This window comes from Dipodomys spectabilis, unplaced genomic scaffold (assembly GCF_019054845.1).
Source record: "Dipodomys spectabilis isolate Male_0828 unplaced genomic scaffold, ASM1905484v1 ptg000329l, whole genome shotgun sequence".
In the NCBI taxonomy this organism is placed as follows: domain Eukaryota; kingdom Metazoa; phylum Chordata; class Mammalia; order Rodentia; family Heteromyidae; genus Dipodomys; species Dipodomys spectabilis.
Genome location: NW_024871006.1, coordinates 1,115,570 through 1,141,832, shown reverse-complemented (window position 1 = coordinate 1,141,832; position 26,263 = coordinate 1,115,570). Strand labels below are relative to the sequence as shown.

General features: G+C 46.0%; 2 protein-coding genes across 6 annotated transcripts in view; one reads left to right on the top strand and one right to left on the bottom strand.

The window, feature by feature from the left end:
• Nucleotides 1–652: 652 nt before the first annotated feature.
• Nucleotides 653–26,263, top strand: part of Arsg (arylsulfatase G) — a 111,869-nt gene continuing 86,258 nt past the window's right edge. Inside the window, exon 1 of one of the 3 annotated variants that reach the window (XM_042702728.1) lies at nt 653–921. The gene's annotated coding sequence lies outside the window, so the exon portion shown is untranslated. Of the gene's footprint in view, nt 922–25,644; nt 25,706–26,263 lie in introns of those variants that run through there. The other 2 variants (XM_042702729.1, XM_042702727.1) reach the window with 2 other exon arrangements.
• Slc16a6 (solute carrier family 16 member 6) lies at nt 8,238–26,033 on the bottom strand. Of its 3 annotated transcripts, none has more exons than XM_042665432.1 (7): nt 25,982–26,033; nt 20,177–20,415; nt 18,766–18,909; nt 15,679–15,807; nt 12,133–12,945; nt 8,979–10,389; nt 8,238–8,944 (listed from the first exon to the last, which is right to left on the bottom strand). In XM_042665432.1, the coding sequence occupies exons 2-6, from the start codon at nt 20,406–20,408 to the stop codon at nt 10,139–10,141; spliced, it is 1,569 nt and encodes a 522-aa protein (XP_042521366.1). In that variant the 5' UTR covers nt 20,409–20,415; nt 25,982–26,033; the 3' UTR covers nt 8,238–8,944; nt 8,979–10,138. The 3 variants fall into 3 exon arrangements, with proteins under 3 accessions (XP_042521366.1, XP_042558664.1, XP_042558665.1); XM_042702730.1 differs by lacking the exon at nt 25,982–26,033 and adding an exon at nt 25,212–25,401; XM_042702731.1 differs by lacking the exon at nt 25,982–26,033 and adding an exon at nt 25,212–25,401 and having other exon boundaries at nt 8,238–10,389.

The window sequence follows — 26,263 nt, the reverse complement described above, 5'->3', positions numbered from 1 at the left end:
TAGTACAGAGGTTGGGCACGCTTGCCTAGCATGCACTAGGCCCTAGTTTCAAACTGCAATACTGTGCTCGCATGTAAACACACACACAAACACACGAAGGGGAAAAATAACCCTCAAGCCCCACCTTTAGGAGAGAGGGGTAACGGAAGAGTAGCAAGGCTTCCCCCTGGTTTGTGGATCCGCCTTTTTACTTGGTTCGGCTGCGGGGATCATCGTAGCAGTTGGATGAAGTTGCAGGCTCGCGCCAGGTGAGCCAGGCTGGCCGGGCCTCACCGTGCGGCTGTGCGCGCACCTCGCCCGGCCCCGGCCTGCCGTCCGAAGCACGGGCTTTTCTTTTTCTGTCGCGGCGGTACTGAGGTTCTCCAACTTGCAAGGCAACTCCACCTGAGCGACACCCCCAGCCCCTGGTGTGGCCGATTTCGAAATCGCCAGCTCGGAAATGCTCCTAGAGGCGGGAGCGGGCTGGAGCTGGGAGCCCAGATGCTAAAATCCAAGCAGGCGGCCACGGGACTGCTATAGCTGGCCCTGCGCGCAGGCCCTCCCCGGCCCTGCCCGGCCCGGCCCTCCCCTGCGTCCCCTTCCCCGGCCCTGCCCGGCCCTTCCCGCGCAGGAAGCGTTCGCCCGCCCGGATTGCGCCCGGGGAGAGCGGACGCGCGCGCGGCGCCTGCAGTGGCCGCCACCTGTTTCCGCCCGTCCGGCTGCCGGGACTTCCCCTTGGGCAGAAGTGCAGAGTCGGCATCGGCCTGCCCAGGTGCCCGAGACCCCGGGTAACCTCCTCCGCCCCTCCTTCGCATCCTCGGGTGCCCGGAGAGCCTCCTTCCCCGGGAGCCTGCGGCCACGCCCCTCCTAGACACCGAGCCCCGCGGAGCCCAGCGCCCAGCTGGGCCTCGGAAGATCCGGATGGAGGTGGCAGCGCCCGCAGTGAGTGGCTTCCGTTCTCTTGTCAAAGCTGGAAACGTAGTCACCCTTTAGGTTTCTGCTATCCAGAGCAGCACAGGCCAGTAGGAAGATAATGCGGGCCACGGAGTTTAACTTTTAAGTGCAATTAGCACACGCAAAATTAAGATAAAAGCAAACCAGGTGTTGGTGGCTCGTGCCTACAGGGTCGCCACTGCTAGCCAGTCCTGTTTCCAGTGAACCTGCAAACGCCTTACTGGAGGTGTGGCTTAAGTGGTAGAGCACAGCCGTGAACTATCAAGCTGAGAGCCTGGGGCACTAAGTTCAAGCCCCAGTACCTACACACTCGTATTTGGTGCTCGCACATAAGCAAGCTACACACAAGCAAGTGGAGTTAATTTCAGTCACATATTCAGTGTATCTATACCATCGCTCCAACATGTAATCAGTATGAATATTGAGATGTTTTATATTCATTTACCATGTCAAGTTTTCCATATCTGGCATACTTTGCACATAGCATGCCTCAGTGGGAACAGGTCGGGGCTCAGCCCAGTTGGCTGGTGGCTCATCTATTGGTCTGAGCAGCTCTACATTAAGATCAGTCTCTAGTCTGTCTGGAAAGTTAAACCCGGGAAATAGAGTTGGCAGGAGAGAAAGACTGGGCATAGTGAAGGTCTAGGCATAGTGAAAGCCGCTGGTTCGAGTATCTGATGAGTTTGTGATGGTTCTGGAACTTCATGCAGAACTTTATGCAGGTTTTGTTTGTTTGTTTGTTTTTAATCCTCCTCTTTCACTGCCAAGGGCCTGGCTTTACCTTTCACACATTTTCAGTTTGGGAAAGTGACTTGTAAAGTGTTCCTGAAGTAGAGATTGCCTTGCTCATTTTCTGGGTGTGGTCAAGCTAGTCTGCCAAGTAAATGTGCTGTGCAGTTACACCAAAGGTAAAAAATGGGGCCATCTCAAAAGTTTTCCTAATTTCCAGTTCTGCAGTGTTTTCCCTGTTACCTGACCTCATGGAAGTAAAATACAGCCAGAAGTCAAAATGATTTTTTTTTCATATTGTTTATAAAGGGGCTTATAAGATTAAACTTCCTTTCAACTTCTCTAATCAAGTGGAGCCATCTGGAATTGCTCAGAGTCAGAGAAGTCGGGGCTTTGTATTTCTGCCTTAGCACTAAGATGAGAGTTACAGTGTTTGGAAAAGCACGCCTGTATCAGTTAAAACATTAGACAAAAAAATACACCCCCCCCCCAATCATTTACTGGCTAAGGATGTACTCATGATAGAGGACTTGCTTAGCATTCATGAGGCCCGAAGGCCTATCTCCATCACTGAGAAAAGTGGGGGGAGAGAAAAAGTGGGAATGAGTGGGGCAGAAAGCAAGAGAGTACACACCAATTCCAAATTGGAAAACAACAGAGAACATTTTGAATATTCCCAACACCGTTGACGGCTCATACCTTAATCCTAGCAATTCAGGAGAGTTAAGATCTGAGGATTGTACAGTTCAAAGCCAGTCTAGAAAGGACAGCTAGAAGTGGAGCTGTGGCTCAAGTGGTACAGTACCAGCCTTGAGTGAATAAAAGCTAAGGAACAAGACCCAGGCCCTGAGTTCAAGTCTCAGTACCAACACACAAGTACACACAAAACAAAACACCAAAAATGGACATGTCTGAGGAGGTAGATAAGCCAGAGATAAGGCATTTTACTTTAGTCTGGTCTCATTTTATTGAATTGAAATGTATTGAAATGTCACACTGTTCCCCTTAAATACGTACAATTACCATGTGTCAGTAAAACAGTGGGCACTGTAAGTGATGGCCTTGTACATCTGTAATCTTAGTACTTTGGATGACTGAGACAAGAGGGTCATGAGTTTGAGACCAGTGTGGCTACATAAAAGGATGCTGTCTCAAACAAAACCCCAGAACAAGAAATTGGAAAACAAGCAAAACATGGTAGCTCATGTCTATAATCCCAGCTACTTGAGAGGCAGAAATTGGGAAGATCAAAGTTTCAGATCAGTCATGGCAAAAAGTCTGAGAGAGCCCTTCTCAATAAAAAGTTGGGTGTGGTGGTGTATGCCTGTCACTCCAGCTATGTGGGAAGTTTAAATAGGAGGATGGCTGTCTAGGTAGGCAGAGGTAAAAAGTGAGACTTTATTTGATTCTTTTTTTTTTTTTTTTGTCGGTCATGGGGCTTGAACTCTGGGCCTGGGTGCTGTCCCTCAGCTCTTCAGCTCAAGGCGAGCGCTCTACCACTTGAGCTACAGCGCCACTTCCGGTTTTCTGGTGGTTTATTGGAGATAGGAGTCTCACGGTCTCTCCTGCCCGGGCTGGCTTTGAACCGCGATCCTCAGATCTCAGCCTCCTGAGTAGCTAGGATTACAGGCATGAGCCACCAGCGCCCGGCGTGAGACTTTATTTGAAAAATAACAAAAAGCACAAAGGGCTGTGGCTCGCCTAGTAAAATATGCTATACAGAGGGGTTACAGTTACATGAGCAAGGTAATGAGTACACTTCCTATTGAGCATTGTTGCCTCCTTTGTTACCCCTACCATCCCTTCCCTCCCACCTCCACAACTACCTCTGCATCCCTATTGTAGTATTTTTCTTTCTCCTCTCTTATTCAGTCTTTCTCGTGGACAGTGTTTCTTTCTTGTGGCTGACAGGCCTACTTTTGCTGGGCATTTTGAGACCTGTCTTCAGATCTAGGAACAATGGGTTTCCAGCACCATACTCTCAGTGTTTTATGACTATCCAGCTACTCTACATCACACCAACTCCAGGTTCTCTTGAGCTATGATCATAAATACATGCCATTTCCTCACATCATGAAAGGGGGGAAATAGGTCAGTGAGAAATAATGAGCTCATTCATTCATGCACAGTTTATTTAATACTTAATGGAGTGCCACCTATTATGTGTTAGGCTCTTTTTGAAGCCTTGTGGGGGTATAGCCGAACAAAAATCGATAATCTTCCCTAATAATAGACTAGTGGAAGGTACAGATTATCAAGGAGTCAGCAAATTCTGAGTTAAAGATTAGAAACTGGTAGGCCAGTCAGGAATTGGAAATGGTCATGTCTATGAGCCAAACATGCCTGCCATGATGTCGGTCCTTACCACAGGCCCAAAGCCACAAGTTGGGATGACCATGGATGGAAACCTTGGAAACTTCCAGAGATGTGACATTTTGAGGTGACCAAAGGAAAGGGGTATACCATAGATAAATCTAAAGGAAGGGTATACTGGGCCCAGGGACCCTCAAGTGCTAAAGCTTAGGACTGTAGGAACAATTCCAGGAACAGTCAGAAAGTCAGTGAAGAGCCAGGTGCTGGTGGCTCATGCCTGTAATTCTAGCTACTCAGGAGGTGGAGATCTGAGGATCATGGTTTGAAGCTAGCCCAGGCAAGAAAATCAGTGAGACACTTATATCCAGTTAGTCACCAAAAAAGCTGGAAGTGGCATTGTGGCCAAGACTGGCACCAAAAACAAAAAAAGTCAGTAAGGCCAACACAGCTGGAAAAGAGGGAAAGTCATAGCATCAGGCAGACACCCATCTTTAAGGATTCCTGTCTGACTCGCGCTCTAAAGGGATTCTTCTCTGACTGCTGAGTGGGAAATATAGGCAGGGTGGTTTGTAGTGGGAGTGAAGTCAGTGGGACTAACATATCAGGTGTGATCCTAGCTTGGAAGGAGGCTCTGCAGACGCTGGCCTGTGGGCTCAAGGTCCTGGATATATTTAGAAAGTTAGAGCTGATAGGATTTGTGAGGGTGATTGGAGGAAGAGGATTCAGAGTTCCCCTCAGGACACTGCTTGATCTCCACCTGCCACGGAGCAGACACAAGCAGGGCTGGACTCAGCAGAGGCCTGAGAATGGGAGGCGGGAGTGTGGAGGTGGAACTTTACAGCGGATTTCCAGCATCCTTGTTTTCTTGAGTTACTGGAAACATGTGGCCAGAATTAGAGTTTCCTTGCAATAATCTTTGGAGATTTCTGGAACAGCAGGTGTGGCTGTTCAGTCTCCCCTCTAGGAAATCGATAGGCACTTGAATAATTTGAGTGCGAAAATTTATTTTATTTTTGCCTGGGAAGCCAAGTTGCAAATTCTTTCTGCTTTGCTTAAAGTGGGCTTTTGGAGTCATTATCAAAACCGAACACCAGGGGGACCTAGTTTCCCTCCTTATGCTGTGATGTGTTGGTGGCCTTTCTTTGGGATGGGCTGGCCCTTGCTTAACACATGCATCTAGATTAATGACAAACTTGAAGACAAAGAGCCTGTCTTTTCTCAGGTCAATGTATACTTGTAGGAGTGATCTTTTAGTCTAGCTTATGCCTGAAAAATTGTCTTTACATGGCTCTTTTAAGAAATGTTCATAACTACTTAAAACTTTAAAAGCAATGGGTTTTAAACTGGAGATCTCTGATAGAAAAACCCATTTGTGGGAGCTTTTAAAAATAAAAATCAACACCAGTGCCACTGGTTCATGCCTTTAACCCTAGCTATTCAGGAGGCTGAGATCTACAGATCAAAGTGCAAAGCAGCCTAGGAAGAAAAGTCCCTAAGGCTCTTACCTCCAATTAACTATCACAAAAGCAAAACATTACCATTCCCAAACCCTTCAATACTACTATCTGGGTGGCTATAGAAAAAGCTTAAGAACTCTTGGCATGGAGTGCATGTACTGTTTCCTTAAAAATATTCTGAGGAGCTGGGCGCCAGTGGCTCACTCCTGTAATCCTAGCTACTCAGGAGGCTGAGATTTGAGGATTGCAATTCAAAGCCAGCCAGGGCAGGAAAGTCCGTGAGACTCTTATCTCCATTAACCACTAGAAAACCAGAAGTGGCGCTGTGGCTCAAGTGGTAGAGTGCTCGCCTTGAGCTGAAGAGTGCAGGGACAGCGCCCAACCCCAGAGTTCAAGCCCCATGACGACCAAAAAAAAAAAAAAAATTCTGAAGATTGCTGGGCACTGGTGGCTCACGCCTTCAATCCTAGCTAGTCAGGAGGCTGAGATCTGAGGATGGTGGTTCAAAGCCAACCTAGGCAGGAAAGTCTGTGAGACTTTCTTTTGTTGTTGTTTGGTCATGGGGCTTGAACTCTGGGCCTGGGCGCTATCCCTTAGCTCTTCGGCTCAAGGCAAGTGCTCTACCACTTGAGCCACAGTACCACTTCCGGTTTTCTGGTAGTTTATTGGAGATAGGAGTTTCACAGCTTTTCCAGCCCAGGCTGGCTTTGAACCGAGATCCTCAGATCTCAGCCTCCTGAATAGCTAGGATTATAGGCATGAGCCACCAGTACCAAGTCTGTGAGACTCTTATCTCCAATAAACCACTCAGAAAACCAGAAGTGGTGCTGTGTGGCTCAAGTGATAGAGCACTAGCCTTGAGATGAAGAGCTGAGGGACAGCGCCCAGGCCCAGAGTTCAAGCCCTGCAACTGACCAAAAAATAAATCAATAAATAAATGAAATAAAATTCCAAAGAGCCAGCTATGGGGGCTCATGCTTGTAATCCTAAACTAGTCAGGAGGCTTCGATCTGAGGATCATGATTCAGAGCCAGTTCATGGAGATAAATCGATGGGATATTTCTAATGAACTAGCAAAAAGTCAGAAGTGGAGGTGTGGCTCAAGTGGCAGGGCATCAGCTGTGATAAAAAAAAAAAAAAAGCCAAGGAAGAGTGCAAAGCCCTGACTTCAAGCCCCAGTAATGGCACAAAAAAAAGAAGAAAGGGAAAAAAAAAAGAAAAAGACAAGTTCTTAGGACTATTCGGAGTTTAGACAGTTGTGGTGGCCAGCTTTCTGTCACTGTGACCTAACACCTGAGTAAAAGGAGGGAAGGTTTGTTTTGGCTCACAGCTTCAGAAGTTTCAGTCAGTGGTCATATGGGCCTGTGGCTTTGGGTCTGGATCCTGGTAGAACATCCAAAGAGGAAGAGGATGGGGACGTGGGTCTCAGTGCCCAGTACTTAGCAGCTTCTCACTAGGCCCCACCACCCAAAGGTTCCACATCTCCCAACAAGGCCATAGACAGGTGACCAAGTATTCACCACATAGCCCCTAAGGTCCACTTAAAATTCAGCCATAGCTGGAAGCTAGTGGCTCATAGCTCATTAGCTACAAACTGCTAATCCTAGAAGTCTGAAGCCAGGCTGGGCAGAAAAGTCAGTGAGACTCCATCTCTAAACTAAATCAAAAGCAGAGCTGAAAGTGTGGCTCAACTGGTAGAATACCAACAGAGCAAGCATAAGGTTCTTCAAACAAAAGATCTAGGGCCTAGGAAGGTGGCTTAGTGGTAGAGTGCTTGCCTAGCATGCGTGAAGCCCTGGGTTCGCTTCCTTGGTACCACATACAAAGCTGAAAGTAGCATGGTGGTTCAAGGTGGAGGGCTAGCCTTGAGCAAGAAAGCCCAGGCCCTGAGTTCCAGCCCCACGACTGGCAAAAAAAAGAAAAAGAAAAAGAAAACCCATAACCAAAGTCTCAATACTGTAACATTTTCTAGATGATTTAAATATTCTATAGGAAAGAGTGTAGTGACTCACACCTGTCACCTGGGAAGCAGGAGGCTGACCAGGTTGAAGCCATCCTGGGCAAATAGGAAGATTCCTTTCCCGAAGACAAATATACAAATAACCAAATGAATTTTTTTTAAACCTCCTCTTTTTGGTTGGTCATAGGTGTTGAACTCAGTGCCTGAGCACTGTCCCTGAGCTTGTTCACTCAAGGCTAGTGCTCTACCACTTGGAGCTACAGCTCTACTTCCAGTTTTCTGGTAGTTAATTGGAGAGAAGAGTCTCAGGGACTTTTCTGCCTGGACTGACTTTGAGCCTTGATCCTTAGATCTCAGTCTCCTGAGTCGCTAGGATTTCAGGCATGAGCCACCATTGCCTGGAGACTGTGTTTTTTTTTTCTTTTTCTCAGTCGTGGGGCTTGAACTCTGGGCCTGAGCACTGTCCCTCAGCTCTTCAGCTCAAGGCTAGTGCCCTACCACTTTAGCTACAGTGCCACTTCCGGTTTTCTGGTGGTCTATTAGAGATAAGAGATTCACGGACTTTCCTGCCTGGGCTAGCTTTGAACCATGATTCTCAGATCACAGCCTCCTGAGTAGCTAGGATTACAGGAGTGAGCCACCAGCACCCAGCTTGACTGTCTTATTTTTTAATGACAAAGTTCTATAGATAATGCCTCGAGATTGTTTATGTGTCTGAGAGTAAACAATTTTATTAAAAAGTTAAAATATCATTTATTGGAATGGAGTCTCCCTGAGTCTAGCTTTAATTGAATAAAACACTGTATGATCTAAATTGATTTTTTTAAAAAAAGAAAATCCAACTCTTTAAATAAGAAGCCATAAATTTATTGCAAATCTAGAAGTACCAGAATGTTGCTAATACAGAACAAGTCAATAATCTGGTTTTCATTTTGTTCTAAACATTTAAACCCTTGTTTGTTGGCATACTGGAATTGGCATACATTTTTTTTTTCTCATGCAGTTAACAGAGTAGACACAGAGCAGATTCCTTGGACATGAGTTATAAATATTAAATTGTATGGAACATTCATAGTACAAAATAGGTTGTAAAGTGCTGAAGTCAGGTTAAGTTTGCAAAACTGCCACCAGCTCAGAGCTTTTTTGTAAGCAGTGACAGAGATTTGCTACATGCACCTTGTTTTAGGTGTGTCTTGTTTTTGACAGACGCTTTGTCATTTCCTTTGTCACCTCCCCAAAGCTTTAAAAGATTGTCCTATTTCTATGGCTGACATAAAAGCTATATAAAAAAAAATGTAGCCGGTGGTGATGAACTATATGTCACTTTCATTTCAGTGCAGAGAAATATTCAAGCTTGTGTGTACCTGTAACCAAACTAGGCTTGTTGTATTTTCCCCCTGAGTTCTCATAAATTAATAGTAAAGACAAGTCTAGATGGAGTGGCAAGCATTGACCATCACCTGCAGGGTGAGATGCAGAAGAATCATATCCTCACAGGAGCCCCTTTACAGAAAACTGTGAGAATGAGATTTACTATGCGCGTACTGTAACTCTAAAACAACGATGACCTGATACATGGGGACAACCGAGTCAAGTTAATGGCAAAACTTATAACCTGTGATGGTAACATCAAGGTCTCTGCTACTCCTAAATGAAATACCAAAATACTTTAACAGTTATCAAAACAAAAAGGTCAATTCAGTGAAATGTGATTCTGATCAAAGAGTACCCTCAAATATTCTTAAGGTGATAAAAACAAATGATCATTTAAAAACTAAGGCGATTTGTGGTCTGTTTTCTCCCCCTTTTAAATAACACACATCGCCTTTAACTACTGAAGAATCATTATAGTTTGGCCTTTGATGAGATAACTTTCTAAGATAAGAAGGATTCTTCTAGACATTTAAAGGACTGTGGAAAGGAGGTTAAAAAAAAAAAAACATTTTGCAGATTAACTCTTTTTTTCTTTTGATTACCTTGAATCATCCTAGAATAACTTAAAAAATAAATAGTGGTTTAAATTAAAGACACTATAATCACATATTTCTGAATAATTAAAAGCAACAGGAAACACATTTTTTAATGTAATTTAGTCTCTTCTGTATCAAAATACATCTGGTGCTGACTGGCCATAAAGAAATCTTCACATTTATGAAGTTCAAGTTATATATGCTGTCATGTGGTTTTATTTTTTGCATATTAATCAAACATTGGGTTTTAAACACCACTACTTTCTACGTAATACTTGGAAAAATTCAGAGGCCATGATTTGTTCATAGAAACCTCAGTCTTCTTCTCAAATTGTCTTATAAAAACAACTTGTATTTCTGAAAATTAGGAAATTTTGTAACACTTCACTGGGTTTTAATTTGGAATGGCCAATTTCCTTTCATCAGAGAATAGTTCCCCCCCCACCCCACCCCCCAGTTCAGTGCTCTTACAGTGACCATTTGCCCAATTCATGTCACTATTTTAACATTGTAAACAAAAGATACATAGATATATCTTTGTATTGCTACAGAACAGAGCTAGATTATAAGGGGGAAAGTGGGTGTTTTTGTTTGGTTTGGTTTTTAAAAAAAAAAAAAAAGCAAAAAGGAAAACTTAGGGAAAAGAAAGGTGTTGGTAGTGCTATTCGCATACGTTTCCCTTGAAAGTGGCGTCCAGTGCCTTCTCTGCTTCCCCATCTCCCCTAGGCTCCCCTGCTTCTCAGGCCACAGGGCGGCTGCCATCACACAAAAATGTGTCATACTAGGTCCATTTTCGCATGAACTCTGTGCTCATTTTTCCCCAGATCCATTTCCAGAAAGTCCTCAGGTATGTCCTGTAGTGTCTTCCCATGCTGGCTCTCTGTCTTGGTTTCACCTGACCGACGGGTCCGGCACAGTCCCTTTTTGCATGGTCTCACCAGGGCCAGGCACATGGCAGCCACAGCCATGCCAGCTGAGCAGGAGTAGAAAGCCCTGCTGTATATCTTACTTTGGTCCACCAGCAGACCTGGAGGGAGAAAGTATGCGCTTTGTTACCATCATTATGACTACAATGGACCCCTCACCTGGCTCTCGCCCCATTCAGAAATTCCCTCACCTTCCCTCTTGTGTTTCGTTTTCCTAAAGGTAATAGTGTCAAAAGCAAAAATCTCTGCTACACTGGAGAGAATAAGTCACTCAAAATACAGTATACTGGCACCAGAAAAAAAAATAACTAAATTGCCAACTTAATTCTTCATTGGTCAAGTTTGTCCTGGTGGAGAATCTAAACTATTGGACAAACCTAGGCACCAGAGGCTCACACCTATATAATCCTAGCTGCTCACCTCAGGAGGCTAAGACCTAGAGAGTAGAGGTTCAAAGCCAGACTGGGGAGAAAATTCTATGAGATCCCATCTCTAGCCAGAAAAAAGCTGGACTGGAAGCATGGCCCAAATGGTAGAGTGCCAACCATGACCACGAAAGCCAAGCAAAAGTGTGAGACCCTAAGTGCAAGTCCTGGCCCTGGCACGCACATACACACACACGCACGCACGCGCACACACATACAAAATAAAGCAAGGGCCAATTAGGTACATGTTTCTTTCAAAAAAGAAAGGTTCTTATGTACAGAAAGAGCTGTATTATTTTCACAGGGTATTTTTTGCGTATCTTTTAACAGAGGGGTAAAGTTTCTTATCCCACTAACTAAAAGAACTTATCTGATCTAAACTCCAAAACATGTATCTCTCCAATAAGGAAATATTCTGCATTACTCAAGCATTGGAGGAGTATTTGCAGAGTGCTGTTATGTGTGCAACTCCCAAATATCTAAGAAAGGAAAATAACCTGGATGTAGTCGTGTACCACCACTGGGGAGGCTGAGACAGAAGGATCCAGAAACTGAAGCCAGCCTATGCTCAATAGTGAATTCCAAGCTAGTCTAGGCAACAAAGTGAGATCTTGTCTCAAAAAAAAAAAAAGGGAAACAAAAGAAAAAAGGGGGAAAATAGCTGGGTATATATGGAGGCTGAGATCTGAGGATCATGGTTAAAGCCAGCCTAGGCAGGAAAATTTGTGAGGCTCTTGTCTCCAATTAGCCACCAAAACAAAAACTGGAAGTGGAGCTGTGGCTCAAGTGGTAGAGCACCAGCCTTGAGCAAAAACATGTCAAGGACAGCCGGGTGCTGGTGGCTCACGCTTGTAATTCTAGCTACTCAGGAGGCTGAGATCTGAGGATCGTGGTTCAAAGCCAGCCTGGGCAGGAGAGACCATGAGACTCCTATCTCCATTAAACCACCAGAAAACCGGAAGTAGCGCTATAGCTCAAGTGGTAGAGTGCTCGCCTTGAGCTGAAGAGCTGAGGGACAGCGCCCAGGCCCAGAGTTCAAGCCCCACAGCCGACAAAAAAAAAAAAAAAAAAAAAAAAAATCAAGGACAATGCCTCAGTCCTGAGTTCAAGTCCCAGTACCAACACACACACACAGAAAGCAAAAATGACACAGAATTCCCTTAGCTCTCTTGGTACAAAAGTCATATAGCAATTATAATGGTTACACATTCATGGCTTTCTGTGTAGAATTAGGTAAAATAAGATGACAGAAAATTCCTGCAACTGGGTCTTACAGACACAGGTTCTGATCCTGACCTGGTTGTTCAAAGTGTCTGACCATTGCCTTCAACTCTGGTTTCTTCATATGGAAGTCGAGGGGGTTGGCTCTAATTCCTACAAACTCTAAAAATTCATCTACCTTGTATCTACTTTAATTACCTGCCAGGGGTGGCCCTGCTAGCCCCGAGATGCTCTGAATGAAGACGTAGACGCCGGCTGCCGAAGACATCTTCTCAATCCCCACCACATCTTCCTCAGCCAGCAGCGGGATGTGAGTCCCTCCTATAGTTCCAACCATGAGCCCAAAGAATACACTACATGATGTGAGACCCCAAAATTCTGTCGCAAAAGGAAAGGCGAACAGAGACAGGGTCAGTAAGATGACGCAGATGAGCTCGATGTAGATCTTGCGGATGGGCTCTCGATTGAGTACCATACCAGCTCCGATTCTGCCAAACACTTCGGCAATTGCCATTGTTGACAATAAAAATGCAGCACGATCCTGCTCAATACCCAGACTGATACCTAATGGGATGATGTACAGAGAAGGTGCGAAGAAGCCCAGTGTGGCAAAAAGCCCGAATAATGCATAACAGATAAAACTCTTCTCTTTCAAGATGGAAAAGTCTAACAACGGGGCTTTCTTCTCCTTGTGCTTGGAGCCGACCACTAGGGTCTGCTGCTGGTCCCCCCTGGATTCTAGCTCTGAGTTAGGGTGGCTAGGCACATTTTTTGGTGAGGTAGTTAGTTCCACTCCTGAGTCGATGGAGTCAATTGAGGTTCTTGTTTTCTCATTTTCAAGCATATATTGCACTTCTTTGCGGTGTTCATGAGAGATGGTTTTAGGAGAGCCTGGTGCTCTGATAATAACTGGTCTGAGCAGGGCCCCACACACCATGATGTTCAACTGTAGGAGGCCCACGAAGAGGAGGCTGTGCCTCCAGCCGATGTGCTCCTTCAAGGTCGTGATGGCTAGACAAGGCAGGAGAAAAACAAAAGATCTAAGATCACTTATGGACTCCAGACTCAGGAGACAGTGTCAGGAAGAAATATGGATGAAGATTTTAGTGTGTGTGTGTCTGAAATGTTACTAAGCAATGCAGATGTGGCCAAGGTAGACTATCCATTACTCTTGGTTTTGGTGCATTTTATGAATCAGTAAGGACTATATGTACAGCAATGATTATATATGCAGTAATTATTATATATGCAGCAAATCAAAAGAACTTTGAAGGGTATACTTTTCCAGACTGAGGCAGAAGGAGATTAATAACTTTGTGATGTTCACCAAGGTTCAGCAAATAGTGGCCCATGTATGGGTCAAATCCAGTTGAATGGTCAAATTTGATGCATAAACCTGGACTAGAACCCAGCCATGCTCATTCATTCACACAGCCCATCTGAGCCATTGTGATGGGAACCATATAGTCAATAAAGCCTAAAATATTTACTCTTTAGAGCTGGGGGTGTAGCTCAGTGGTAGAGCATTTGCCTAGCATGCACAGTTGATCCCTAGCACCATAAAAAGAAAAAGAAGAAAACAAAAATTACTTTTTTTTTTTTTTTGGATTGGTCACGGGGCTTGAACACAGGGCCGAAGCACCATCCCTGAGCTCTTTTGCTCAAGGGTAGCACTCTGCCACTTTGAGCCATAGCTCCACTTCTGGTTTTCTGGTGACTTTTTGGAGATAAGAATTTCACTGACTTCCTTACTCAGGCTGGCTTGGAACCTTGATCCTCAGATCTCAGCCTCCTTGGAGTAGCTTGATTTAAGGCACGAGCCACTAGCGCCCAGCATTTACCAACCTATGAGCTGTGGCATGTTGCACTCATTCATTCCATCCTTGGGAAAAGTAAATTAAATAAAGAGAAACTTAAGACTCTAAAAGCTCCCCTGATTAACCTAGAATTAAATGCCACAGTTCTCCAGGTACTCCCTGAGGTGTGTCCTTAAGTATCTGAGTTCTTGGCCCTCTTGCCATTAAGCCGGCGCTGAGGCTGGAGGGACAGGCTGGATATAGGATATGCTTAGAGAGCCAACAGCTCCATCACTGCAGGGATAATGCACGCCCGCCCGCCCTGATCATAAGGCTGGCCATAATCAGCTCAGATAAGGGAGGGATGTTCATCGAAACTTCCAGTGCTGACAGTCAAAGCGAATCAATATAGTGCCTTGATTTCCACAACATAAGCTCAGCAAGAGAGCCCCAGGTGTCTTGGAAGGCTCCTGGATTTGCTATCTGGTTTAGGCAGCCTGGGTAGTCACAAGTGCTTTGGACTCACCTAGCAATAACAGGCCAACTCTGTCTTTCTATGTGTAACCCATGTAACATTTCTTTCTTGTTATTATTCACGTACTTATTGGCAGTATGGGGACTTGCCACTTGCTAGGATAGTACTCTTATCATTTGAACCACAGACCCAATGCTGATTTTTGCTGACTTTTGTTGTTGTTGTTGTTGGTCATGGGGCTTGAACTCAGGACCTGGGTGCTGTCCTTGAGCTCATGGACTTTTCCTGCCTGCTGTCTTCTAACTGTGATCCTCAGAGCTTAGCCTCCTCAGTAGCCAGGATTTCAGGCATGAGCCACCAACACCAGGCCTTTTGTTGACTTTTGATGGTACAGTTTGTGTTTGCTAGGCAAGTACTCTGTACCACTTAAACTATACCATTGGCTTATTTATTTAATTTTTTTTTTTTTGAGACAGTCTTGTTAGCTTTGCCTGGATTGACTTCAAACTTGTGATCTTTCTGCTTCTGCCTCCCAAGTAGCTGGGATTACAGGTATGCACCACCATCTGTGGTTCCCAAGATAAAAATTTTGCTGAAAGGGCTAGGAAGGTGGCTCAGTGGTAGAGCGCTTGCCTTGCATGCATGAGGTCCTGGGTTCCATTCCTCAGCACCACATAAGCAGAAAAAGCCAGAAGTGGTGCTGTGGCTCAAGTGGTAGGGTGCTAGCCCTGAGCTGAAGAGCTGAGGAACAGTGTCCAGGCCCAGAGTTCAGGCCCCATGACCGACAAAAAATAAAAAATAAATAACAAAATTGCTGAGGTCAACCATTCAAATATTAAGAAAACTGGCGTTATCGGCATAACTCAATCCCACAGAGAATAGAAGTCTTTTGAAAAGAGAGGACTAATAATAGGAATGATTCCAATCATTGAATTAATGTGGAGTTAATTTTGCATGTTTCAAGAAAGTGTTATACTGAATAGGAACCATATACCTCCCTGTTCATGTTAAACTTGGACTAAGATAAAAATGGTTTTTAGGGGGATAGAGCCTAAAAATGTGCTGAGGAGCTGAGCACTGGTGTGGTTCATGCCAATAATCCTAACTACTCAGGAGGCTAAGATCTGAGGGTCATGGTTTGAAGCTAGTCCCGGCAGTAAAACCCATGAGACTCTTATTTCCAATTAACCATCTGAAACTGGAAGTGGAGCTGTGGCTCAAAGTGGTAGGGCGCTAGACTTGAGCACAAAGAGGCTCAGGGACAATGCCCAGGCCCTGAGTTCAAGCCCCATGACTGACCAAAAAAAAAAAAAAAAAGAAAGAAAAAGAAAAAAGTACCAAAGAGAAGGCAGTGCCCTTTTGTTAGTCAGATGGTCAAAAGCATGCATGCTGCTGACCAAGGTTAATGTAGGAGGACCTCAGCCTCGCTCCTCTGCTCGAGTGACTATATAAAGACTATCATTGCCCACCAACCTGGTGCAAACGCAAATACAGCGAAGCATTCTCCTGTAGAAGCAACGGCGGTGACTACTGAGCGTCTCTTGTCAAAGTACTGTGACAGAATCGTGACAGTTGGGAGAAAACTGAAACAGTATCCGAAACCTGTACACACAAGCCAAAACAGACAGTAAGGACACACACGCACTCATCCTGGAAAGATACATCTACTGATGGGGGATGTGTGTGTATGGAGTGGGGCTTACTGGGGTTCAAGTTTGGGGCCTTGGATTTGACAGGTAGGTTCCAAGCCACACCTCTAGTTCTGTTTTGTTTTGTTTTTTTTTAATGGGCTAATATTTGAGATGGTGTCTTGTTTCTCATCTGGGTTTGTGCCTGGACTGTGATCTGCCTATTTTAGGCTTCCCATCATAGCTGGAATGACAGGTACATGCCACCATGTCCGGCTTCCATCCGTGGAGGAGTCTTTCAGATTTTTCTTCCTGGACTGGCCTGGAACTTCAATCCTCCCAATCCCAGCCTCTCATGTAGCTCAGCACAGGTATACGTCACTGTACCCAGCTATGGATTGAGATGGGGTCTCAACCTTTTTTGCACTAGCTAGCTTGAACTTTGATCCTCCTATTCTTAGTCTCCAAAGTAGCTAAGATTGCAGGTGTGAATCACTGATGTCCAACTAGCTTATACTTTTTCTATATCTCTAGGGTGAGAATGACTGAGGCTAGGGACTCTTTTCAGTGTGTGTCATGAAACCTAAATTCTGCAGGCCAAGCAATTCATTCTGGAAAAACATATAGCCAAGAAAATGAGTTTCTCTATGGACTAGGATAGACTACAACTGCCGTTTTGAGTTCCTAGAAGTACGAAAACTTAAAAAAAAAAAAAAGTTCTGAACAAAAATATTATTACCTATAGTTGGTTTTTGTTGTTGTTGTTTTTGTGTCGGTCATGGGGCTTGAACTCTGATCCTGGGCACTCACTGTCCCTCAGCTCTTCAGCTCAAGGCTAGTGTTCTACCACTTGAGCCACAGCGCCATTCCAGTTTTCTGGTGGTTCATTGGAGATAAGAGTCTCATGGACTTTCCTGCCTGGGCTGGCTTTGAACCATGATCCTCAGATCTCAGCCTCCTGAGTAGCTAGGATTACAGGCGTGAGCCACCAGTGCCCAGCTCATCTATAGTGTTTATGTAAGACTTGCATATAGAAATAAGTCTTGATAAGTACCAAACTTTTATGAAAATTATAAAGTATGAGATTTTAACTTTATGTATATATGTATATACATACATACATATGTAAATAACACCCATTTAATTATTTTATATCCCAGACTGACCTCAGCTTACTGAGTGCTGGGATTACAGGCTTGTGTTACCATACCTACCTGTAAAAACTCCTTTCAAAGGGAAACATGTTTTGTTAGACTCTCTAAGAACAAGGCCAGCCTTGGAGCTTAGATTTTTTTTTAATTGTGAAAATACTGTACAGAGGGGTTTCAATTATATGGGCAAGATAATGAGTGTATTTCTTATCAAGCATTGTTGCCTCCTCCTTTGATTCTTCTTCCCATTCCTTCCCATCTCCCCCCTCCATCCATCCTCCCACACCAAAGTTGTAAAGTTCATTTTCGACATAACATCTTGTACATCTCATTGGTGCAATGGGTCCACGTGTATCCCTATTTAAATGATTTTTTTTCTCCCCCTCCACAAATTATACCAACATCAAATACAGTGAAAACGGGTTATACTGTGGGGCAGGGACATACAAAGCAACAAAAAAAATCTTATAAATATGCTAGACATAATAGCAAGAAAGAAAAAACATTTGAGTCCTTAACTTGGGGTTCATTTCACTTAACATCAACTTATCTGACCTTATCTACTTGTGTCAGATATATACTAGTTATTGCAAATAAGGGAAACCATGGGACCTGTGTTTCTTTGGGTCTGGCTTACTTCACTTAATATAATTTTTTCCAAGTCTTTCCATTTCCTAATAAATGGGGCAATATCATTCTTTCTGATGGTGGCATAGATTCCACTGTATATATATACCACATTTTCTTGATCCATTCATCTACTGAGGGGCATCTGGGTTGCTTCAATATCTTAGTTATGGTGAATAGTGCTGTGATAAACATAGTTATGCTGGTAGCTTTAGTATGGTCTTGTTTGTGATCATTTGGGTAAATGCCCAAAAGTGGGATTGCTGGGTCATCGAGAAGCTCTATGTGGAGTCTTTTGAGGAACCTCCATACTACTTTCCAAAGTGGTTGAACAAGTTTACACTCCCACCAACAATGCAGTAGGGTTCCCTTCTGTCCACATCCCCTCCAGCATCTGTTGTTATTAGAGTTCTTGATTATAGCCATTCTAACTGGGGTGAGTTGGTATCTCAATGTTGTTTTGATTTGCATTTCTTTTATGGCTAGGGAGGTTGAGCATTTCTGCATGTGTCTAGTGGCCATCATTCTTTCCTCTTCAGAGAAGTTTCTCTTTTTGGAGCCTTAGATTCTTGAGTTGAAAAATACTGGCAAAGAAACTAGTCCTAGTTAGTAAAAAAAAAAAATTCTTTCTGGCTGCAAACTAGAATAAAAGGGAAGTTACCCACATCACTGATACATGTGTTTAAAAACAAATCAAACTGAGTGACGGTGGCTCTTGCTTGTAATCCTAGCTAATTGGGAGTCTGAGAGAGGAAGAATTGTGGTTAGAGGCTGGTCTAGCAGAAATATTTGCAGGACTTGATCTAAAAATAATCACCAGGCTGGGAATGTGGCTTAATGGTAGAGTGCTTGCCTAGCATGCACAAAGTCCTGGGTTCGATTTCTTGGCACCACATAAACAGAAAAAAGCCAGAAGTGGTGCTGTGGCTGAAGTGGTAGCAAAACGTTTGGGCATTTGAAAATACACATACATATTACATTTAAACTAGTCCATGTTGTCTAGTTTAAAGCCACTGACCCACACACAGTACTTATTCTAAACTACAATCTGAGCTTAGTTTTCTTCCCTCCCCATAGCTCCCTTCCCATCCTCCCTTCCTCTTGTCCTCCCCTCCCCTCCCATGTAGAGAACTCCAACCCAGGCAGGCACTCACCTGAGATGACCCCAATGAAGATGTACATATGGTAAACTTTTTGTGCGAAGGAGGCCGCTACCATCCCAGTGCTGACCAGCAGCCCTCCTGCCATCACCACCAACCGGTGTCCGAAGCGATTGCTCAGGACTGTGGACAGGGGTGCTGTGGGAAAAGGAACACAGAGTGAGTCCTTCCTGCAAGTCTTGACCCTGAGGGACTATGCCCAATCTGCATACAGTGGCTACTGAATAGGTTCAAAAGAGCTGAGATTCTTGGAGCTCTTTAATGAGAGAGACAAGGGGCTAGAGGTGTAACTCAGTGGTAACCCAGGACCCCAGAGCACATGGGTTTGATTCCAGAGAGAGAGAGAGAGAGAGAGCGAGAGAGCGAGAGCGAGAGAGAGAGAGAGAGAGAGAGAGAGAGAGGTGATTGAGGGGCATGGTGGGGGAAAGAATATGAAACTTCTGTCTATATTTTTAGGTGAGAGATCTCCACGAGTATCTACAAAATTATGTATTTACCACGTTACCTATTTTCCTATGATTGCTTGTGTTTTCTTCTCCCTATACACTGCATCCCCTCTCTTCACCCCCCTCCTTCCACCTCCCCCTCCTCCCGTACTGGGGCTTGGGCTCAAGAGCTGGCATGCTATCACTTGTACCAACTCTCCACTTTGGACTCTTTTGCTGGTTACTTAGAGATAAAATTCTGTTTCTTAGATTTGTCTGCCCCGGCTGGCTTCAGACTGTGATTCTCAGCCTCTTGAGTAGCTAGGATTATAGGGGTGAGGCACTCCATTTTGGATTCTTTCTTTCTTTCTTTTTTTTTTTTTTTTTTGTGGTCGTGGGGCTTGAACTCTGGGCCTGGGCGCTGTCCCTGAGCTCTTCAGCTGAAGGCAACCGCTCTACCACTTGAGCCACAGTGCCACTTCTGGTCTTCTGAGTGGTTTATTGGAGATGAGTCTCACGGACTTTCCTTGTCCGGGCTGGCTTTGAACAGTGATTCTCAGATCTCAGCCTCCTGAGTAGCTAGGGTGACAGGCGTGACCCTCCAGCACTCGGCTGGATTCTTTTTTAAAGGAACTTTTGTTTTTGGAGCTGGGCACTGGTGGCTCAGGCCTGTAATCTAGCTACAGAGGCAGAGACCTGGAGGATCATGATTTGAAGCCCACCCTCAAACTCACAATACCCTTGTCTTAGCCTTCCAAGGGCTGGGATTACAGGCATGAACCAACCATGCCTGGCTCACCAGGACTCTTTCTTCAGTGTCTCATTGCTTATCACTCCGTCCTCTGAACATTATATTCCTTAATAGAGGCTGGAATGGGCCAGAAGGGCATGTAAGAGAATGTATCACAAACACACTGCTGTCATAATAGTGGGAAAGGGCCGGGCATCCCAATTCTGGTTGGGCTGGAAGATGTACTCACCTGTAAATGTTAAGACAAACACACATATTGATATGATCCACGAGATCCTGCTGTTGGATTCATTAAAAACTTCCATTAAGTCGGTAAAAAAGACACCAAATGACTTGATGATGCCGTAGGTGAAGACTTCAATGAAGAAAAAAGAAACAGCTACTACCCAGCCCCATCCTCCATCAGGCACTTGAGTATACACATTGACTGTGGAACAAAGTTTTGATTTCTTTTGGGTCATTCTTAATCTGAAATAAAAAGATTTGGAAAAAGAAAAGATTTCAGAATTGCTAATAGCACGAGAACGGAGGATTCAACAAACATACAGCAGAGATACTTCCGTACTTCTTAGTTTGCTGGAGATTTAAATCATACGTAGTTTATGGATAAGTTTTTGTATCTACCTTTGAATTATACATGGGAGCCACAAAGAACCTGGAAGACTTCCTTGTGATGGATGGGATAAATCAGCCAGCAACACAAGGAATCAGAGCACAACCCTGGACCCAGAATAGCCACTAAACCCAGTATTCCTACTGATGGTGAAGAAGACAACCTTCCTTAAATGAAGACAAACTAGATGGACCATAGGAATGGTAATCAGAAAAGCCTAGAAAAGGGAAGCTGGAGGGTTAGCACTGACGTGTCTCACCTTCTATGGGACAGGTGCCTGGGTTACTGGCCAGTGACAATCCATCTAACCCTTCCTGTTCCCATTTGCCACTCAGTAAGCAACATTCTGATTTTGATTTTAGTGTGCCATGTAGGCGTACCTACATGAACAGAAGGTAAACTATTAAGTTACAACATGAGACTTCTGTCGTTTGCTGAGCATTACTTCCTCAAAGGTGACTGCCACAATGTGCCTTGGGTTTCTGGTCTAAGACAATCTAGAATACAGTGATAAATGAGGCACTTCAAACCTCAAGTCCCTATCTGGGTCCTGGTAAACTCAATCAAAGTACCTCTGACCTCACTATGCCTTCTCATTCAAATGATAAGAAACATCAGAATGAGCAGATATGAGCCATGACACCATAAAGAGTAGACAGTCTATTGAACCCCAGAGGGAAGCTGGCTTTACTGAAGTCTTTTTTTTTTTTTTTGTCAGTCGTAGGGTCTGAACTCTGCATTTGGGCCCTGTCCCTGCTCTCTTCAGCTCAAGGCTAGTGCTCTACCACTTGAGCCACAACGCCACTTCCAGTTTTCTAGTGGTTTATTGGAGAAGAGTCTCACGGACTTTCCTGCCCAGGCTGGCTTTGAACTGAGATCCTCAGATCTCAGCCTCCTGAGTAGCTAGGATTACAGGTGTGAGCCACTGGCACCCAGCTGAAATCTTATTGATTGGGCTGGATTACATGAATATGGCAAGATTTCTGCAGTTGCATATCTTTTCAAACGTATCTATAGATATGCTTATGTATGTTCAGCCCAACTAATATTTAATGATATATATAATACTGCGAAATAATAATAAATCCACATAATAAGAAACCCATGGTCTTAGAGCTTTTCCTCCTCTTCCTCTTTTTTCTGTGCTGGTCCTAGGCCTTGAACTCAGGACTTTTTTTGCTTACGGTTAGTGCTCTAGCACTTGAACTACATCTCTACTTCTGGCTTTTTGGTGGTTAACTGGAGATTTTGGTGGTCTTATGGACTTTCCTGCCTGGCCTGTCTTCAAACTGTGATCCTCAGAGGTCAGTCTCCTGAGTAGTTAGGGATACTGGCATGAGCCACTGGAGCCTGACTTGGCCTTGAACTCTTTTTTTCTTTCTTTCTTTTTTTTGTGGTCATGGGGCTTGAACTCTGGGCCTTGGTGCTGTCCCTCAGCTCTTCAGCTCAAGGCCAGCACTCTACCACTTGAGCCACAGCACCACTTCCAGTTTTCTGAGTGGATTATTGGAGATAAGAGTCTCAAGACTTTCCTGCCTAGGCTGGCTTTGAACCATGATCCTCAGATCTCATCTTCCTGAGTAGCTAGGATTACAGATGTAAGCCACTGGCGCCCAGCTGCCTTAAACTCTTAAGCCTACTATCTCAACCTCCCAAATGCCATGCCTGGCAAGGCAAAGGTTTTATTACTAATGGAGAGCAACAGAAAATACCACAGGGATGTCAGTTCATCCATGTCTTGGATTCACATTATAAATCTTGAACAGCAATATATCAATCCAGTATAGTATCATCCATCTTCTTGATAACCTCCTTCCCACAGTAACCCAGTACTTGGGAAGGGCTATACCCATTTTAGACTCTGTTTAAATATTTGGCTGAGTGAAAGAGAGCCTAAGATGCTTTAAGAAGCTTATGCTTGGGGTTGGGAAGGTGGCTTAGTGATAGAGTGCTTGCCTTGCATGCATGAGGCCCTGGAATCAATTCCTCAGCACCACATAAACAGAAAAAGCCAGAAGTGGCACTGTGGCTCAAGTAGTAGAGCGCTAGCCTTAAGCTGAAGAGCCCAGGAACAGTGCCCAGGCCCAGAGTTCAGGCCTCACGACCAACAACAACAACAAAAAAGAAGCCTATGCTTGGTATGGTAATGTCAGGCACCATGACTGGGAACAAATGGAGAGATAGAAAGGAATGGGAAATAGCTCAGGCTGGAGGCTGAGCAGCCCAGGATGGTCATTAATGTCCCCTGACACGGAAAGCAGCAATCCATCTAAGACAGGAGCCAGGATCGCTTCAAAACAGCCTTCCCAAGTCACTCAAGATGAGGAAGTGTGTGTGTGTGTGTGTGTGTGTGTGTGAGAGAGAGAGAGAGAGAGAGAGAGAGAGAGAGAGAGAGAACCCATCAAGATTAACAGAAAACAAAACCCCTCTCAGTGTTGGTGACAGGGGTTATCCCAGGTGAGGAGTGCTGGTGGGATATCTCAGTGCTAAATGAGATAGCATCACACAAATCTGCCTAGTTATCACTTGTATAGCTTTGATTTTTAGGCCTTGTATACATCATCACAATATGGGGAAGGGAGTTAGTTACTCTGTAGTAGTAGCCTGTGCTGAATTTCTCCTTGAGTAAGCTTGGTTTTGGTTTTAAAAAATGAGGGGGGAGAAAATAAAAGTAAACCCCAAATAACAATAGCAAGAAAGACAAAGGCAAAACACACACACACACACACACACACACACACACACGCCCCATGGTCCAAGTATGGGGGGGAGGAAAGGAAGAAAAGGGCCAAAGGGGCCAGCAAATTTCAGCATAGCCTGGGCTACTTTGAGACCCTGTCTCAAAAGGGAACAAACAAGAAAACAAAACAGTGTTCCTTTGAATAAATGGGTAGTTTGCCAAGACTTGGAGATCTGTTCTACCTAGATTTTCACTGAGATTTAACTTGGTGAGAAACTATTAGCTCTGAGGGCAGAAGAATATCGATTATACATCATCTCAGGTCAGTCCAGAGTCAGCTCAGAGCAAAGTTCAGTACACAGGCTTCCATGGTATACAGGCAGAGCCTAAGCGCAACAGCTTTAGACAAGTTGTCTCTGGCCCCAGTTGTCCAAACCAGTCAGTAGGTGGGTAAAGTTCATTTAAATTCTTTAGTTAAAAAAAAAAAAGTCCAAATCTAACCTGGAGGCTGCTGAGACAGCATGGAGTCATTGTCTACCACCAACTCAGCCGCTGGCTTTTGCAAGAGCATGATGTTGAAACCCAAGCCCCTAATTTAAGTGTCCTCCTCAGGAGTTCCACTGAGGAAAAAAAGTCCTGCTTTTTTGAAACCACAGGAGGAACAACTCAGGATTCGTGGTACTCATTAAGACAGGACTTTTTTCCACTTGGTTGCACTGTTTTATTTACATACCCTCAGTTTCTATCTTGGACAGATGCCCCTTATCTTAATCACAAGAGGTGTTTCTCCGGTAGTCACCCACCTCCTGTGTTGTTGGTTCCCCCCCACCCCCAAAAAGCTACACAGTAGGTGTGTGAGACAGAGAGAGATCACAAGAGGTGTAAGATCTGGCTTTTCTTCTTCTTCAACCAGACACCTTCCTTATCATGATTGTACAAAAGCATTCAGATCACAGAAAAGTCTCCCTTAACACCACGGTAAAAAACAAAACAACTTCAGAGAAGAGCTGGCACAGACAATCTGTGGAAACAGAACCTGGCTTCCAGGTGGACAAGTTTTCATGGCTGTTCTTCACTGACAGCTTTTCCTAAGGCTGACGCCCTCCACCGTGTTCTTAGCAAAACCCTTTCTCACCTGTCTGGCCCGGGGGGTGGAAGATAAGAAAAACAACCCTGGAGGAAATAACCCACTTCCTCCGCCCGCCAAACCTCGCTCGACCGCGCGGCTCAGCAACACCCGGAGCTTCCCCCGGGCTGCGCAGCCCCGGGAAGCAGGGAAGTTGCGCGGGACCCCGCGGTCAGCCGCTTGACAGGGGGCGTCCGTCGGTCGAGGTGTAAAGGATCCGCGATCTGTCAGGAAATCTCGCCTTCCCGGGAGGGCAGGGGCGTCTCGTGTGTGTATGTGGGGGGGGGGCACCCCGGGGACGGGGGTGAGGTAGGATCGACCCAGGGAACCCCACTTTCCCGGCATGTGCCTCAGTGGTCGCCTCGCGTGTGTGTACGCGCGCACGCGCGCGCGAGCCTGGCGAGGAAAGAACCTGACATTTCGCTCTGGTGACGCGCAGGGAACTTCATGCAAAAAAATAAAGAAAAAAAAACGCAAAGAGGAGCTGAGCACCCCCTCCGATGGCGAGTCTCTTCAACAGCCTGGTGAGGGGCCAGCCAAGGCCGGATCGGGGCGGTGAGGCGTTATTTCCCGGACCCCAGCGGTACCAGGTTAGGGTTGGTTTCCACTCTCTCCGCGGCCCACGCTGCCGAGAGCGCGTCCTCCCGGTGGCCCCGGGTTCTGCCAAGTGTCACAGAATATCTTCGGAATAAGCTCCCCAGAAATGATCCAATGTGAAGGGGTTTCCTCTGCCTTCCCGCCCTCCCCCCCAAAAGACCCCAACACACACGCATTATTTAAAAAAAAAATCCACCCACCCCCCACAATCAAACTTTTAAACGTGTAAAATATTAAAACCAACTCACCAAGTTAGAAGGGAAGAGAATAAACCCCCAAAGGCTCTCAATAAGGCGGAGGCTTGGCCTCCCCCTCCTTATAAGCCGCTCGGTAACATGAAAAAAGGTTTAACCCTCTAGGGCGTGGAGCCCGAGTCTATAACTAGTTGGCTCCGGCCGGTAAGCCCAGTACACCCTAGGCCCCCCACCCGGTCCCGCGCCTGGGCGCCAGGGCCACACCCTCCCTCCCCCGCCCCCCACCCGGATCGCCTGCGCCCGGGCCGTGCGTGCCGCCGCCCGCGCCCCGGGCCCCGCGTCGCGCTGCCTATCTCTTATCCTATACCGGCTGCAGCCGGTCTCCGCCGGCCTCGGGGGCGCGCCGCCGCCGACCATGTGCTGCGAGCGCCGGCGCCTCCGAGGAGGGGGGGGGGCGGCCTAGCGCGCGCGCGCCGACCCACGTGGACCGGGACCGCGCCGAGCGCGCGCCGCGCCCGCCTGCCTGCCCGGGCTTGGGGTCACGGAAGGTAACTACGCTGTGGTCCGGGACTGGCTGCCCCCGCCGGCACCATTGGGGTCCTTGGCACGATGTCCTCATTTCCCCCCAACTCGGGCGCGTCTCCTTGGGACGCTCATGGCCGGCCAGCAGACCCCGGCACTTTGCTTCAATGCAAGTGGGAACGCCAGAGTGCTGGGGTGCGCCGGGGCACCCCCTCTCCGAGTGCTCCCGGCGGGCGCGCGCACGCGTTCACCCCCCCCCCCCCCCAACTCCCAGGCTGCTTTCCTTTTTGCAGACATCCCACCTCGCCTTCCCATCGCGCACCACCGGGCCCTGCCCGCGCCCTGAAGATCCGGGGGCGCTGGCGGGGAGTTGGGAACGCGCGTGCCCCGGACAGAACAGGTTCCTTCCAGTTTTGGGTGTGAGCCGCGCGCGTCGCGGCGCGCGAGTTCCTCCTTCAACGCCCCACTTCTCCCCCCCCCACCCCGATTTCGTCAACTCGTGCACCCCTGCAGTTCCCTTTCTGGGGGTGGGGGTGGGGAGGGAGTGCCGCAGTGGGGCCCCTGGGGAGCCTGCGGCCGGGCCT

Coding starts and splice junctions, on each gene's coding strand:
- Slc16a6 (XM_042665432.1), bottom strand. CDS start 20,408: ATGACCCAAAAGAAATCAAAACTTTGTTCCACAGTCAATGTGTATACT. Junction 18,910..20,176: donor GTTTGTCTTAACATTTACAG/GTGAGTACATCT, acceptor CTTTTCCCACAG/CACCCCTGTCCACAGTCCTG. Junction 12,946..15,678: donor TGTATTTGCGTTTGCACCAG/GTTGGTGGGCAA, acceptor TGCCTTGTCTAG/CCATCACGACCTTGAAGGAG.